Here is a 17,638-nt window from a genome sequence, read left to right as displayed (position 1 = left end):
CAAGCTCAGATCTGTTATTTTTGCTATTTATTATTATTATTTTTGTTAAGTGAAAGTGAAAGTGTAATGTCTGTCAGTGGGTTTTATATTGAAACAATGAAAAGCATCAAAAAGAGCTTGTGACTAAATAATAACTACATTGGATCCATTGAAACACAGGTTCTTCCTTCCATTTCTTGAAAAGTAACAGTTTCGGTCTTTCGGACATACTGTAAGGTTTTCCCCCCAACAGTGACAATATACAATCACGTTGAAGGTACGTTGGTACACAGTTGAGTACACAGCTGAGTCACAGCTGCCTTGATATAAAATCATACTGCTGATAAAAGGTACTTGACTCCAGATTGAGATACAGGTAGACTGATACATGTGCTTTGGTACAGGCTGGACTGAAACACTGCAACTCTGATATAGATTATAGCTTCCTCGATGAAGAACTGAGGTGACCCACATGGACTGCACACAGCAGACTTAAGGGTAAACAAGCGAGGAGGACAGGCCCATTCTATATTGATGGCAGTGTAATTGTGAGTTAAGTGGGCTGTGTTTTATTTGGCTTTGGCTGCAGCCCTGGGATTAAGCCTTATGTGGTGCTGGGGGGATCCGCTGATAAGGAATAGCATTAAATCACAAAGAAAATGGGCTCTTTTCCCCAATCCCTGATAAGAGCAGCAGGATGACAGTAAAACAAGGACCATCTCCAGCACTGCTTAGCATTGAAGGCGCCAGTTTGACCGCGTCCCTCCTTCTCGAACACCCAATAGGATCGGCGTGAGTGATGATGACAACGGGCCTGTCGGCCACACTTACCGTCAACTCCTGTTTGATGCACTCGATGGTGGCCTCCAGCGCCCTCGTCCCGCGAGTGGCCTCGTCCTCCACCGCCTTCACCGTCTTCAGCAGAGACGTCACGTTGGTGACCATGACCTGTCAAACACAGGGGGACATGAATGACACTCGCCGTCATACCACAAGGGGGAGCTCTTTCGCCTCAGACAGTTGGCCTTGTTTCCCTTCCTCGAACCCCGTCCAGATTCTATTACAATGAATAATGACTACGTTGGTAGAAGGTGGTTATTTAATGCGTTGCTGTGTTCAATCAAATTAACCAGATCAGCGAGCGCTCCGGGGAGAACAGAGGGATGAAGGATGTGTTTCGACGTTACCAGAGGCATGGCCTTGAATTGCTACTACTATAGCGTTGAAACGGTACGCTGGAGAGAGAACTGTCTCCACTGACAATCATGATATCACAATCAGATGTGCTGTGCTGCATTTTGTAAAGGCTACATTGCGTCAAGGGGCGGGGGGATGAGAATTTGAGCACCAGGAGTTTGAGACAGGGGGTCCCACTTGGAGGTCACCATATGTTGGAGGAAAAGCAACAATCTGTCAACATGAGCCGGGCTCATGGGTGGGCCTAATTCCATTTATATGAGACACCGTCAGAAGCCCTGTGGTACAGTTAGACTTACAAGAAAGACAGCTGGAGGGGAATGAAAATTGGCAGAGGGGGGTGCAAGAAGGGTAACGGAGAGACAAGATCTGGTAAGAAGTTGTTGATGTGAGCTATACTGTACATCTGAAATCAACTTAATACTTTGATGCAGACAGATTAGCGGCCTTGATCAAGACCATTATAGTGGGAAGTAAAGATCAAAACATAAAAAAAGTCTGGCTTCTGGCTGTGTCTGTTTTTAGCGCTAAGCAGCTGTTTCATGTGACAATTTGTCCATGGAGACGGGGGGTTGTCATGACCACGGACAAGGACAGAGAGGGAATGTTTGGCTGAGCTTTAGTTAAAAGCATCAGCTCAACTCTAAGGATACAAAGCAGAGTCAAATCACCACATGCACACTGCACGCACTGCATTGTCTACTACAGGTATGCACAACACAGTATATGAAAGGCACACACAGTCACACACACAGAGCATCCTTCTTCAGCTCCTGTACAGAGCCGACAGAATGAGAGAACGCTAAAACCACCCAGATAAGGACTGTCACTGTCACATCATTGCGTTTTGACAATGCTGTGCTTTGTGCTTTGGGAGATATTGCATGAACGATGCCAATGCCAAACATGTAGCTGTCCTACAAAGACAGAAGTACCACCCACACATCCCCACATCATATACTGTACCTCAATGAGAAAATAAACCCCCAGGTGATAAACACAATAACTAAACATGCACGTTATAATCCTTTCAATTTGAGACCGTCTAGTTCTTTACCTTGGCAGCGCTCTTCAGTTGGTACATGGACGGATCGTCGGGCGGCTTGCCCGCTGCGCACTTGGTGGCGCCGATGAGCTCGGCCAGAGCCTTGGCCACGTCCCGCACCGCGTTTATCAGAACCACCTGGGGACATGGAGCTGGAATCAATACGGCACAATAGCCCGAGTATAGGTTTATCAGCAGCACCCCCGGGGACAGGATTTAACAGTGTGGAGCTTATCACTCCCACCTAGAGCCATGATACTTGTGTCTGAGAGGAGGGCAGAGATAGAGGCTTACACACGGGGGAGAGAGAGGAGGCAGACTGCAATTACAAAGAGAATCTAACCCCAGTGTCTGTGGAATGATAGAGGACATCCATTGTAGAGGGCTAATTCTAGATGATAATAATTTATATTGGTAACAAAGGGATAAAAGCTTCATGGGTGCACAGGCACAGGGTTTAATGATGAAGAAATCTAAATGATGGACATACAATTCTGAAAACAAGAAGTACAGTACTGTACTAATATACATGTGGCATATGATTTTCAACCATATCCATGTCCACTTTGCTTGCGTTGATTGGTCAGGTACTGTCGTATCAGCCCAAGGGCTGATAATTGTTATCAACTGGAATCAGTTATCACCCTCGCTGTCCATTTATCACTCACCTCATCAAGAGTAAATAAAGGCTGGTTAAGTGATAAAGATCAATATATGGTCAGTTCATCAACGCTCATTCGCTCGATGCTGCAGCAAGAGAGCAATATAGACTGTGCACACAGTAACACAGTCGTGCTAATATTCAAAACTACAACCTGTCTCCCTTCTAGGGACTAGAAGGCCTTTGCCACTAGGGGGCAAAGACCTCAAGAACCGCTGGTGAACGAAGCCTTCACAGTGAATTCCGGGTATTGGCGGATCGGACAGGAAATTTCCACGAGATATTTTCAATAAATGTGTGCATAAACTGCCGTCAGCGTGTTCACCTGTGTCTCGGGATCCTCGGAGCCCATGCTTGTTGCTCCCAGTTTGACCACCTCAGTGAGCTGGGTGATGGTCTTGGCTGAAGACTGGGCGGCCTGGGCCAGCCTGTCCTGGCTGGATGCGGCTCCAGCCACCAGCAGCTTGGTATCTTCCACCAGTGCCTTGGCTGTTTTCAAGATGCTCTCCCTGAGGGATGGGGAAGCTGTTCAGTCACAATCTGCTCCAAAGTCACACTCGAGCAACTGGCAGCATTGCTTTGCTAAGCAGCAGGCAGGGTTATTTAATAAATGCAAAATTTCATCGTTCTACTCTGTGAAAGGGGTGTCAATGTTCAGCTTTAATGTGAAACAGATGACAAATAAGATGGTCATGCCTATGCAAAAAAAACATTACTGAAACTGTGGTCAAAAAGTGGTACATTTTGGACTGGATTGAGATAAGTGTGGGTAAGGGGTAGTTAACAAAGATTTTGTGCTGAACTATTTGTCATGTATAATTTAATCAATAATAGCATAATGTAAAGAGTATTGAATTTGATCTAAAATAAAAAATAATTGGCATATTATTCCAACACATTGCTACTGTATGTATGTGTATATGGACATTTGTAGTCGGTCTGCTTTCCAGTTAAAGGACCCATATGGGTCCATTTGGTTCCTAACTAGCAACCATTTAGCTGGGGAGCCCTTGGACCCCCTTCGAGGACCCCACGTTGAGAAACAGTTTCGTTGTTGTGGCAAGGTCATTGCACCTGTGATCGGCGAAGGACTCCTCATTCTCTGGGGTGAGTGTTCCAGCAGAGGCAAACATGATGGTGGTGTCCAGGTCAGCGATGATGCCAGAGACAGCGCTGGCGGCTGTGATGCAGGCCTGGGTGCCTTTATTCCCCGCCTGAAGTGCTGACAGCACCAAGGACACCTGGAAGAAGAGCAGAGCACAGCGTGCCACATGACTGGTAGAATGTCAAGTACTGTACTTAAGTACAGAGGTTCCTGTACATCATTTGAGTATTTCCATTTCATGCTACGTTATACTTCTACAACACTATATTTTAGAGGGAAATATTTGTTTTTACATTTATTTTACAGATTTAGTTACTAGTTACTTTGCAGATTCAGATTTTTTGTTCAAATTATGAATCACCTAATACATTATTATACATTTTGGTAGGTTAAGATACCCAGCAGGATATAAAATCATTAAAATGAGCTCAACCTTTAAAGTGATGAACACATTTTTTTCTGAAAAGGAAAAGTAATTTATTTTGACATGTTCAAATTAGGGCTAGGCCATCTAACTATAATTGCACAAAATCTCTGTCTGATTAGATTTTGATGACATAATAGAACAGTCAGATAAGTTCATACAATTACATCAGGAAAAGACACAATATCATGATATTATGATCCAAAACCCTAGTCTCATGATCCATATCTAGGATATTGATATAATATGAATTTATCAATAAGGGCAAAAAGAATAATGGCATTGGTATGAATCAAATCAAATCAATTTCCATCCCTACTTAACAAAGTATAAGTAAGTCAAAGATCTGAGTACTCCTTCTTCCACTACTGTTCCACATGCAGATAGCTGAGACCTACTGACTGTTTGTACAAACCCAAACAAAAGCTGCAAGATGGTGGCAGGAATGTTCTGCCACCATCTGGCATGTTCCATGATGCTGATGACAGTTGTTCCTTCTTTCAATACCGTGTCAGTGGCAAGCATCGCTAATGTAAAAGCTTTTATATCGTCACTGTCGGATGGAAACCTTGTATCTCCATATATTATTATTTTTAAATCCTATTGGTCACACTTTACGTCTCTGTGGGTTTGACGAATTTTGACAAATTCTTTAAGCACTTACAACAAGTTGTGAGCTTGTAGATCTGCTATTTTCACTATTTTGGAATATTTTTGAAACATTTCCCAAAAATCATTTCATTCCTATATTGACATGCCCAAAATAGAGACACCAACCAATGAAAAGTATTAGCGCATGCGACTAAATATCATAACTCCATTAGATCGTTGGAGCAGGTTTTAATTTTCTAAGTTCATGACAATTAACAGTCTTGGACACAGAAAGTTTCCACTCGACTACGAGGATATTCACATCATGCCGAGCGATCTGAGCAAGCTTGTCTTGAGACAGGGAACTGGCAGCAGGCAGAAGAGGGCGGGGCAAACCAGGCATTAGCCCAGACTCTGCCGCACAAACAATCACATTAGGCCAATGAGTATGACTCTGCAAAATCACGCCCCCGTTTGCCCATCCCACCCCAACAAACAAACAGAGAGCCCTGGAGAGGTGCATTCCAGTGAGGCGCGAGGTTCAGAAATCCATACGCATGAGGCCACAAATTATTCAAGTCTGATATGAGCCCTGAATCCAATCATGCGCCGGCCGAGCAGAGAGAATCTAACGCGTGAGCGGTGGCAGCAGTGATTACCAGGGTCACAGCAGGGACATCAGGTCTAAATCCACTGCCCGCATGTCATCAGGAAAATTTGCTCTTGAAGCATAAGCTAAAAAAGAAAAATTTACAAAAAAAACAAACACTGAACACAAAATTGGCATTTATCCTTTGGCTCGAAAACAGCAGAGCTTGTAGATCGGCTATTTTTAAAATAATTTTGAAATTAAAAAAAAAAGTTAAGTGGTTATGGCTAATTGGGATTAGATGGCACTGACATGGTTCTGGAAAGAGTAGGCAGCTTCCCTGTCACCTGCACCACTTTAAAAAAAAAATCCACACTTGCACAGAGACATAATATTGAGGGACTGCGATACAAACTTATTACAATGTGTCCTTCATCACTTCATTTGAAAAGCAGTGCAAAGCACAAAATACCTCTAGATGCTGACTTGATGCTGTGCTTTCACTTTGCCTCAAAAACACCAGAGAAGACAAGTTTGATGCTGAATGCTTAATATGACAGCCAGGTGCAGTTTGGGAGAATAAAAAAAAACATGAAAGGACTTCTGTGTGTGTGCAAGCTGTTGAGAAATCTCTGGCAGTTTCTTCTGCTACGAGCAGCTTACCTTTTCTGTGACGGCGCGGGCGCACTCAATGAGCTCCCTCTTGGAGAAGCTGTCGGTGGGGCTGACCTGCAGCGCTCCAGCCTTCTGGACCAGGTAAATGCAGCCGTGGCCCAGCTCCTGCACCCGCGACTTTATCTGGAAAGCCACCTGTAACGAACGACACAGCCAGCCGGTCACCAGTTAACCCATTAAGACCTGATGAGGCCTGTTGCTACATCAGTGGTTCTCATGTTAACGGACCACCAAAATGATATGTATTTGGCCACGGACACCCATCTCAAAATATTTTGTTCCAGGGACCCCCAGAAGCAAAGATTTGAGTTAGAAATGTTCGCTTTAAAAAATATATATTCAAAGGTTTGCACACATTTTCAAGATTAAAAAAAAATAGCAGATCTACAAGCTCGTACCACAGCACTCTGTGCCGCTCTATGAGCTTGTATATCAACTATTTTTGAATAGCCAAAGTATAAAATAATTGAAATGGTTACACAGATGCGTTCCCGGTCTTAATGAGTTAACTGCACACAATTCTCCCATCTCTGCGCCCATGCACCAGACAATGGCAATCACATCCTGAGCCGACGAGCCTCTTATTATCAGCCCCGGGTTGGAGGGAAAACTGATTTCCAGCACCAGCAATGGTGGCACTACACCTTTAATTTCCTGACTGAGATTCACGGGTGGGTGGCACTTCATTATAAGCATCACTATAAGCTTTTTAGCCTTGTAGAGGTACAATGTCGCTATGGTAACCAGCTGGGCTTTCCAGCAGTGTGTTATGTACAAGATATTGATAAGAGCCGTGTACGCTTATTATGGCTATGTTTTCACACACGCTGCCGTCCTCTGCAATTCGCAGACGAGCCTTTAAGCGCAGACTATGTGGGTGCTGAGTGCGATAGATGGCGGAGGCGGTGAGAATAGTATATCCCTTTTTTTATCTCGAGCTGTCGAAAAAAGCAGCCTTGAGGAAGATGCGTTCTATCAAAGACTGCCAAATATCTGATGCCTGTGTGAAAACATCAGAGTGCACTTTCTGAAAGAATAAGAGATAAAGTAAAATAAAAATATTATTGGCTGATGTTGTCAGACAGGAATTTCAGAGGCACTGCATGGCGCTATAGCAGTGTGATTATGTTGTAGTTTACTTTAACAACCGGTTCACTGGTTTTCACCCGTAAGCCATTGAGAGCATGCTTTCTCACCTCCTCTGGTTCTGCGGTGGCAGCTGCCAGGCGTCCCTGGTGCGCCAGCTGTCCATAGTCCACTGTCACCTGCGAGGCCAGGCCACCCAGCTCTTCCGGGCAGGTCACCGATTTTGTCATCTGGGTAGCACAGAGCGTACACGATCAGCACAGGGCTCATTAACCATGTTGACAAAATTTGATGAACACATCAAGGTGTGTAGCGTAGCCGTTCTGCTCACCATCTCTTGTGCGGTAATGGCGATGGCCTTGGAGAACTTCACCATGGTGGTTTGGTAGTCCACAAATGAGCCCGCCGGCTCGGGAGGAGTTCCTTCATTCAACTGTGGAGGTCAAAACCCTAGCGTCAGTCTTCAACCCAGGCTTTATGTTTTATGGGAAGCAGTTGGCCACCATTTTGATTTGGGTGGGTTGACAAGCTATCCTTAGCATCAACATGAACAAAAATGTATGAAAAGGGGGAGAATGAAACTGAGAGTTATATCTGATCCCAGCATGAGTGTCTGACGATGTGCACGTCACCTTCAATTATCTGCAGGACCATCAGCACATCGGCATGTCACCCAGTAGGCTGAATGACAGCTGACATCAGCAGTGGGCTGAGGACTTAACACTTGTCATCTCTTTGACTAATGAATGTCACTCAGAAGGACGTGCACTTCAGCACACTCACCCTGGGATCACTCTTAAAGGGACAGCATGCTTTGTCTTACGACTGTCAAGATAGGGGTAATAAGCGTCCTGAACTGAAAATCCCTCAAAACCATCAGGACCTTACGGCACAGATACATGTTAGCAGGAACTGTTTCAGTGCATGTCGCTAAAATGTAAGCTGTAAATGTTTACAGCACCACCAGCGATCTCCAATATGTGTCACCATGGTTTCTTTAGTTTTTCTCTGTATCAATTCAGAGAGATTTTTAGTGCTCCTGGTTTGTTTAAAAATACAAACAGGTTGTCATACAAAACAGAAGAATGGAACTTTTTGACAGATGGCTCCCCGACGGGAGCTGAAGGTAATATTAATTGTGAGTATTATTATATTATTACCTTCAGCTGACATTTTTCCATGATAAGCTTTGTCTCCTTTCTCCTTTGTCAAACTCAAGTGGTGTTGCGTGTTGCTCACAGAATAGATGATAGAAAAGTTTAAATATCCGCACACTGGTTGTAGCTCCCTAACAAACGTATTCGAAAGGCAATCTTTTGACCGTTTAGATCGACCATTTAGGTCTTCATCAGGCCATTTGCCTGATGAAGACCTAAACGGTCGAAACGTGCCTTTTGAATACATTAGTTTAGTACTGTAGCTACAATCCAGTGTGCAGATTTTAATTTTCTATGTTGTTTGCCTTGTTATCGAGCACCAGGCCTTAAACAGGTCTAGATAAGATGTGCACACAATTTCCTCATTGAACTCAAGAAATAGTTGCCACATGGTTCGTGTCACATTCAACAATGTGATTGCCCACCACCCAGTGAAATGAACTTCTCATTTACACACAGCTAACGATTTGACCCTCTCCTCACCTGCTCTGGGTCTGCTCTGCTGTTAATCCCACAATCCCTTGCGCAGGATTCCAATGAAAATGAATGCGAAACGCTTAAAAAATCTCCTCGGCCTCAGCTTGTCGCTTCAGATGTGGACCGTCCAGTTTTATAATGTTGCGACCACTTGCAACAGAATTCCCAAAACTGTGATTTGCAAGATTCAACTCGGCTCGTCGTGAATCTTTGGTCACTCACCCTGCCTAAGGACTCAGCGATGGACTCCACCATTCCTCCAACCATGCCCCCCTCGCTAGCTGCTTCGTTCAAAGTCACCATGATGTCATCCACAGCCTCCTTCATCAGCTGGGCAGCCTCAGAGATGGCGTCGTGGGTGTGGCAAGCCTGAGGATTCAGCCACCCGTCAGAATCGGAAGCATATCTCCAAATGCAATAAATGCACAACACACACACACAGCTGGTATAAGAACCACAGTACATGCCGTTCCACACGTGCGGAGATGACAGTGAAGATCACTGAGTTGAGGCAAAGTGGTGCAATGAAGTGACAGACGCTATGCACAAAACAATACTCAATGACACAGTGTGAGACAGCTGTATGGTCATGCTACACTAAGCATTCTTCTGGAATTCAATTGCTACTAAAAAGCGTAATTGGTAAATTCTGACTATACTGTACCTTTGGGTTTCCCCCTCCCTCCTTGGCAGCATAAAGCATCTGCAGGGCTGACTCAGACAGGGTCTTTGTCTGGTCCAGTATGGTCATCTGCTGCTGGTGGTCATGGAGCTTAGAGGCCAGTCCCACAGACGCCACAATGAGGGGCTCAAAGTAAGTGGCTAGTTGGGTTACCTGGGGGTAAGAAATGGGTTTTTACCTGAGGCAGAACTCACTCATCAGAAGCATAAACAGGGGCTTTCTTGTAAAGCCTCCTAAGACGGGAGGGATGAAGGAATATACGCGGACTGGTACCTTGTGGCCGAGCTGGGCGGCTTCACCTCGCGCTGCCGTGGTGATGGGATCAATCAGGTGACCAATCTCCTGCACCGAGGATGTCAGCTGGTCTTGGAGAGCCTGGCGGGATATGTCAGAAGAGAATTATGGTACAACTCGGAACATTAAAAGAAAAAGCAGTCAAGAGATGGAGTGCTTTCTCTGCAGGCGGCTTCTCTGAACTCACTTCCATCGAGATGTCGTCTCTGCAGGGCAAGGTCTGGCCCACAGCGGCTAGCGAGGCATGCTCGATGTCCCGGATACACTTATTGATGTTGTCGATGGAGTAGTCACATTCTCTCTGCCCCGGTGCCTTGTCCCTGTCAACAAGGCAAAGAATAACGACTAAGACGAGGGAATATAATAGTCCATGTGAGATTTGGAGTCAGCCGTTCTTTAGAGGGAGAATGAACGCAGGGTTACAGCAGGACTAAGCTGCCGTGTGAATGCACGTACAATAATTGGAGGGTGATAATGAACAGAGAAGATACTTGTGTTATGCACAGCAGGAGGGACGAAAGAAGAAATGTGATTTAAGCAGCTGCGTAGTTGCTCCTCCATGGCAGAACATGCACTCCTCTTTATCTCTGCTCTACAGTGTTCACTGGCTTTTTATTATAAAGTCAGAGGGAATCTTAGCAGCCATAAATTACCATGGCAATTTATCGCTTAAGTCGGAACATCTTTCCACAGAATGAAACCCCCATGCTCAAGAAACCAAGCTGTATATTCTTCACCGTAAACTTCTTCTGAGTAATTCTACTGTGGCCGAGTTTAGAGCGGATTACCTGATGGACGTGATGAGACTCTTGATGGAGTCGGACACCGTCCGGGAATGTCCGGCTAGTATTGACCAGGTGGGCGGGTCTTTAGGGTTAAGGACCAATGAGCGTGCTGTTTCCAGGAGGAGGGCGGAGCTGTCCAGCATGGACCAGGCTGAACGCACAATGGGCTCTTGGGCCGCTGAGCCCTGGTTGGGGGCAGAAGTACAGATCAATGTCAGCAAATGAACAGCTCGGGTCAAGGCTCAATAAAGCTGTAGTTTTCAAATGCTTTGTGCGCAAGGCAGACCAAAGGGCAAACCAAAATGTCAAGGCACACCTGTATTCAAAACCACCACTGATTAAAACTGTATGTCTCTGATACTCCACCAACACATCGTACTCATTTTACACACACAATTATACTCAAAGGACCACAACTCTCAAGCTTTTTAGTATTTTATGCTTTTGACAGATATGTACAAATATGCAATGTAATATATGCATTTCTGTACGAAAACATCAATCAATTGCCAATCAATGAATCAATCAATCAAGAAAATCGAGAGATGCTAACCACACAGGTGTAACAGTGTTGTTATTGGGAAAGGTGCAATCAAAGGAAGGGATGCAATTCGAAAGGCAGCTTTACACAGATGCTGGGAGAAACACCTTTATGATCCGAGCCAAATCCTTCCCCCGACAATTAGATTAACAAGCTGAAGATTAGAGCAGCTGCACTGAGAGAGAGAGCGCCGTTAAACACTGCCCTCCGATAGATTATAGCCATAAAGCTTTTGGAAGTACATGAGGACTGCTCCGCTCAGATTGTAAAAATAAAAAATCCATCCGGTTTCTCCATGAGCCTTTTTTGACTTTAGAAGAAAAAGAGTAGAACATTGCACATCAATCCAATCCCCCCCAGCTTCCGTAAATCTACTGCTGGTGCTGGCACGGTATCTGAACCACTGTTTCAAGGAGACTGACTGCAGCAATCCCAAATATATTCATGAAATCTCTTTGAGAAGCAGCTTTGAGATTTCTCACAAAGAAAATAATGAACCAAGCAAATATTTAATATAGTAAAAAAAAATCTAGTAACGTGCACCAGGCTTTCAATAAAACATTAATTGTATCCATCAATTATACTGTATACTACATACTCAGTACAGTTATGTTTATGGGTCAAGTTTTACACTCTCTGAGTTAAATTAACACTAAGTATGTGACAGTGTATACAAAAATGTAGGAACATTTGAATTTGAGGCCATGCATCAAAACACAACCCAGCACATGCTCACACACTGTACTGTACGTACCTCATTGCTTATCTGTGCAGGAATGCTAGCAAACTCAGGGTTGTTGGCAAACGTGGATAGGTTCTCCACCGCTTGAAGGAGGGGGCTTGTCGCTACACGGCACCTGTTTCTGTTCTCCTCTGAGAAATCTCCATCTAAGGCCTGAAAGCAGGGTGCCAAGGGATGTCTGTTACCACTTTAAGTCATTGACACAGAATATTTTATTACAATGTACTTTAACCACATGTGATTGATTGAATACTTTATTAACAGTTTGCAAAGACAAGAACAGGGAAGTACAGTTCAATACAAGGTCTGGCAGAAGAGGATTTTAAACCCAAGAAAGCAGTAAGGCTTGTTTCCATTGGGGTCCTTTGTGCTCAATTCATCGGAAATTAACATACACCCTAGGCGCCGAACATTCAGCAAAATTCATAAAGAATTTGGGGAAATTACCAGATCTACAAGCTCACAGGGCCTTGTAATGTAACGCATTGTGAGCTTGTAGGTCGGTTATTTTCGGCAAAGAGAGTTGGTGTTGAGGTAAAAAGGAGTGGACCAAGTATATCCCTTTAGTGGTTAAGCAAATGGATGTATATTCATATGGGGGTTTACCTTGATGGTTTTGACAAGGTTGGCTGTGGTGTTGGCCACCTCTTTGGCTGACTGGACAAACTGTCTCCTAGCGACAGGGTTAGAGGTTTTGGAGGAGGCCAGGCGGCAGGCATTACAGAGGGCTGAGGTATGCTTGGCTACAATCGTTGCTGAAGACAGGACCTAACAAATGCACACAGACAAAAGAGTTACAAGTAGTGGACAAACTGTTAAAACGTAATATACTACACAAGAGATAATCCTCTGTGAGCCAATACCGTTATCGAAAAATAATATATAAAGCGCTGGGATAATAAATAAGACTTGAACAACAGCTGGGCAAGATATAATAATAATTTCTCTTGATGCCTTAGGCGGACTTTAACGGTATTCAAACTTAACAAGCCATTTGATAGAAGTCACAGAGCACTAGACATTATGGCCCCCTATGGGGGTCTCTGTTTGCAGTATAAATGTCCATGTAGTGTTCAAACATCACTGATGGACCTTCTCACCTGTGACGGACTGCTGGCCGGGTCCACTAGGTTCTGACAAGCCATCTGTATAGCCTGGTTGGCCCGCGCAAACTGGATGGGGTCAACCAGCCCTTCATGACCCGATTGGCTATTTGGATCAGAAACACCTACCAGATATGAGGCCTACAAAACAAGAGGAAGTGTGCAGGTTACTCCAGTTTCTCCCTGCTTTAAAGGTTCTATGACATTCATTTTCACTTTTTTATGTTTTTTTGGGGGGTTTTATGACCTCAATTACACCCAAAAAATCTGAACTTTGAACATTCAGTGGATTTTCTGTGGTCTGGGGTTTTCTGAATAATTAGGCTGAAAGGTAATCTGAGCTTGGCCCTTCGGCAGTGAAGTCACAGCCCATTAATCCCGCCCACTCTCCTCCTCGCCCCTCCCCTCCCCTCCCCTATCCTTTCCTTTGGGGGGGGCGGAGCAGAGGCGATGATTGACAGGCAAAATCCCTTAAAAGCGACACCCGCAGGCAAAGATTTATTTTTTCATTGCATTTGAAAAGGCTTTAGAAATGTGAGAGAAAAACACCTGCCATGGATCAATGGAGTGGAATTTTTTGTTAAAACTTTCTATACACGTTTGAAGGACCATGACAAAGACTTTTAATATGTGGTAAAACTGAACGTCATGAAACCTTTAAGAGGCTACAGAGTTATGTTATGCATCAAGTCTTGAGACAAAAGGATAAACCGGTATGGGAGAAGAACAGAGGCTCTTAAGACTGATAAGGAGACGAGAGGAGAGGAGTGGAGACCAGACGGGACAAGAGTAGGGATGGGACTATATGAAAATTACCTTGCGTTAGATCACATATTTTAATAGCTTTTTTTTTTTTTTGGTGAGATCTGACGTTCATAGTGACAGAACACTATGCAACCAAAAAAATAAAAACCTAAGTCTCGCTAGACGAGATTGAAATCTCGAGATTTCAATCTCGTCTAGCGAGACTTCTGTTTTGTTTGTTTTTTGACAGTGTTCTGTCACTATGAACGTCAGGTCTCATCAAAAAAAAAAAAAAAAAAAATTGAAATATGTGATCTAACGCAAGACCTATCCGCGCACGTTTTAAGCTGTGGCGGACCCAGGATGGAGTTATGAAAATTTTCTACTGTACCATTCATCCTAAGATATCATAACATCATAGAAAAGGTAAGAAAAACGTAGTCCAAAATTCTCCTTTAACGATATTATCGGGATAATCAAAATATGCTTAAAACTTAAAATGCCACTTTTGTTAACCACTTGAACCCCCAGCATCCCTATTCTGGGGGGAACGTTCGCCAAAAATAGCCGATCTGCAAGCTCACAACGCGTTGCTTGTAGATCGGCTATTTTTGGATGTTGTACTGAATTTGCAGCTCAACGGAAGCTAATTCTTCCTAGTGTATGATGGAGGACAATTTCACGATAACTTAAAATCCCTGCGATATGATTATTGTGAGCGTTTCTTTATCACGATCAACGATAATAACGATTATTGTCCCATCCCTAGAGGAGAGGAGGTCATAGTGAGTCACCTGTCCTGCAGCCTCCGTCAGCCCACACAGCGCCTTGGAGGCTACGGCCACACTGTCCCCGAACGACGGCACGTCGCCTGTCCTGCAGTGCTGAGAAATCCCTGCCATCGACTCTCCCAGGACCTGAGGACAAGTGGGAAAACGTGAGGAAAACGGGGAAAGAAGTAGAACTTCTGCTGCTAATTACAGGTATATTATGAACTGTTTCTGACAGTGACAACACGTGACCAAAGCCTGCTGTACCTTTGAGTTCTCCATGACGCTCTCGATGCAGTCGAAGTAGGACAGCTCGCTGACAGGCTCGTTGGGGTTGTCTAGGAGCCCTCTGACAGCCTGGGTGCGGTGGGAGAAGGTAGAAACGTTAAAACCCCCATGGACACACCACAGTGGATTATGAAATTACTATTAATTTCAGATTTAACCCATTCAAAACGCATCTGTGAAACCACTTTATCCATATTTTTTCATAGCGCGGCACCGAGTGCTTTTAGATCTGCTATTTTTTTTAAATCTTGAACATTATATGCAATTATTTGAATATATATATATTTTTAAAGAAGAAAACTCAAATCTTTGCTTCTGGGGGTCCCTAGAACAACATATTTTGAGATGGGGGTCGGCAGCCAAATACATTCATTTTGGGGGTTCTTGACACCACTGATACGTTTTTCAGAAAACTGTTAGGATTTAGAAGACATTTGAAGAATCCCCAGAAGCAAAGATTTGAGTTGCAAATGTTTGCTTTAAAAAAATATATATTTTCAAAGATTTTCAAAAATGTTCATGATAAAAAAAAGATAGCAGATCTACAAGCTCATAGCTTGCTATGAGCTATAGACCAATTATTTGTTTACTAACATTGAGCCTGGACGCACAGGTGATTGTTTCACGCAATCAATTCCCAACCTGTTTCGGGGTGCACTGGTTTCAGCACACCCCAACCCCCTCTTGTGTGTGTTGGCTAGTGAGACGCGTCCTAACGAGACCTGATATAATGGGTTTCGTTGCGCGCATACTGGCTGCACGCAGCCAGTATGACGTCGTCTGTTAAGGGGTCTATGCGCTTGTATATCTGCTATTTTTGAATAGCCAAATAAATCAAAAAATGACAAAATGACAGTCTAAATGGGTTAAAATGGTAAAATGCCTCTCATTTACAGGTTTAATCATAATTTTATGCTGTGATTCATGGTATTCTTCAGATTCCTTTCTTCAGTTTCATTTATTTGGACAGCCATGCGTGAGAGAGGGCTACTGCATGTCAAAAATGCTTGCTGCAACACAAGTGTCATTAGGGCAGCGTTAGCGAAGGCCATTAAAAAGTCAGACAGTGTTCTCTGCTGATGGTGAGATAGAGAACAGAGAGCCGGTGATAAATGTCAGTCCATGGGAAGAAGATGGGGGCGTGAGCTGAAGGGCCTTGGGGCTCAGCGGAAGTAAATGACTGGCTAATTATTTCCCATGGAGACAGAGAGCACTGCACCGTGTGCGAAAACATTGTCGATACGAAACCCCAATGGCAACGGGGACAAATGAATGGGCATGTCTTTTCGAATGCCACGGCGACATCAATCAGAGAAGGAATAGCAACAGTGAGTACATCAATTCAGGGAGGGGAACATCCATGTTTGTAAAGACTACAGATAACAGGGATATTGACTGACCTGAAGAGGTGAGGAGTAGTGCTGTGTGTGTGTGTGTGTGTGTGTGTGTGTGTGTGTGTGTGTGTGTGTGTGTGTGTGTGTGTGTGTGTGTGTGTGTGTGTGTGTGTGTGTGTGTGTGTGTGTGTGTGTGTGGGGACGGCTACCTCTAGCTCCCTCAAGGCATTGTCACACTCCTTCTGTCCCGCTGCTTGCTGGGTACACAGCGTGATCAACTGGTTAATACTCTCTGTCACCGCTCTGAAACACATGGGGCAATCACATTGCTATTTTCTCACATCTCTCTCTGCATGCTAACACAACCTGCCTTTGCTCATATACACATGCCTATCAAACATGCACGCATCCACCCACACACGCGCACGCATCCACCCACAGACACGCACGCGCACACACACACACGCACACACACGCACGCACACGCACACGCACACGCACACGCACAGACACAGATATCAGCTACACAAAACTATGGCTATTGCTATACTCTCTCTCTCCGTCTCTCTCTGTGACAGTCTTAACAGTGCAGAGGAGTGCCGGGGCTGCGTTGAGTTTATGTTCAGCCTTGCTGAGCACAGGCAGGCTGCAGCCAAGGCTTCCATCTTCCTAATTAGACAGAGAGAATTCAGTCAGGCCCAAAGCCCTGCGGGACCGGGCTGCCTGGCTTCTCTCCACCAGGGGATGAGGGGGGGATTCTCCCTCCAGCATAGAAGTGGCAGCAGAGAGAGGTTTTATGACATTTAAGTATTGAATATTTAATGACTCTCAAGAGACTCGAGACTGAACGGGAAAAAATAAAGTTTCAGTTTACTAGCACAATATAGCACATATATCACACATAGCTCAACACAAATGGCTTTCGGTTTGTTGAAGAGGCTTATGTGACGGTTTCTATCTGCGACGCCTGTCTCACCTTGCAGCCACAGCTAGCAGATTCTTGGCATTGGCTGCACCAGGATCCACAGACAGAGACTTGGCAGCCAGCAGCAGCTTACTGGATGCCATAGAGATGTTCTTCAGATTACCGATGACTTGGATCTGGTCATCCTGGCTCTGCACACACAGCCAAAAGGGACAGAGATAATGCAGCTGTCTACGATGGGCTGGATAATTAGCAGTATGGTTAAACATGGTCAAATTGTCTGTAGATGTACGTCATTGGAAATATAACTCTGCAGCATTCATCAGTTGTTTAGGAATGATGTGGGGGTATTGTGGGGAGTGTGCGCTTTTGATGTGTGTTCCGCCACCACGGCGCACCTATCCCCTCCTTCCTCCCACAGCAGGCCTCTATAAACCTGATTAA

At 44.5% G+C, this 17,638-nt stretch overlaps 1 protein-coding gene across 3 annotated transcripts in view; it reads right to left on the bottom strand.

Annotated features, from left to right (window-relative positions):
- The window catches only part of tln2b (talin 2b), a 124,347-nt gene that overhangs the window by 11,806 nt on the left and 94,903 nt on the right, over positions 1-17,638 (bottom strand). For all 3 annotated transcript variants that reach the window (XM_084060411.1, XM_084060412.1, XM_084060413.1), the window contains exons 30-48: positions 17,246-17,385; positions 16,479-16,572; positions 14,915-15,004; positions 14,672-14,794; positions 13,131-13,274; positions 12,637-12,798; positions 12,043-12,183; positions 10,751-10,932; positions 10,150-10,282; positions 9,942-10,043; positions 9,651-9,821; positions 9,209-9,355; positions 7,684-7,785; positions 7,463-7,582; positions 6,255-6,401; positions 3,957-4,123; positions 3,208-3,391; positions 2,234-2,359; positions 811-927 (exon numbers count right to left, since the gene is read on the bottom strand). In XM_084060411.1, the coding sequence (XP_083916537.1) occupies positions 811-927; positions 2,234-2,359; positions 3,208-3,391; positions 3,957-4,123; positions 6,255-6,401; positions 7,463-7,582; positions 7,684-7,785; positions 9,209-9,355; positions 9,651-9,821; positions 9,942-10,043; positions 10,150-10,282; positions 10,751-10,932; positions 12,043-12,183; positions 12,637-12,798; positions 13,131-13,274; positions 14,672-14,794; positions 14,915-15,004; positions 16,479-16,572; positions 17,246-17,385 (2,592 nt within the window). The remainder of the gene's footprint in view (positions 1-810; positions 928-2,233; positions 2,360-3,207; positions 3,392-3,956; positions 4,124-6,254; positions 6,402-7,462; positions 7,583-7,683; positions 7,786-9,208; positions 9,356-9,650; positions 9,822-9,941; positions 10,044-10,149; positions 10,283-10,750; positions 10,933-12,042; positions 12,184-12,636; positions 12,799-13,130; positions 13,275-14,671; positions 14,795-14,914; positions 15,005-16,478; positions 16,573-17,245; positions 17,386-17,638) is intronic.

This window comes from Gymnoscopelus microlampas, assembly GCF_963454915.1.
Source record: "Gymnoscopelus microlampas genome assembly, chromosome: 6".
NCBI lineage: Eukaryota > Metazoa > Chordata > Actinopteri > Myctophiformes > Myctophidae > Gymnoscopelus > Gymnoscopelus microlampas.
This window is presented reverse-complemented; position numbering and strand designations above follow the sequence as displayed.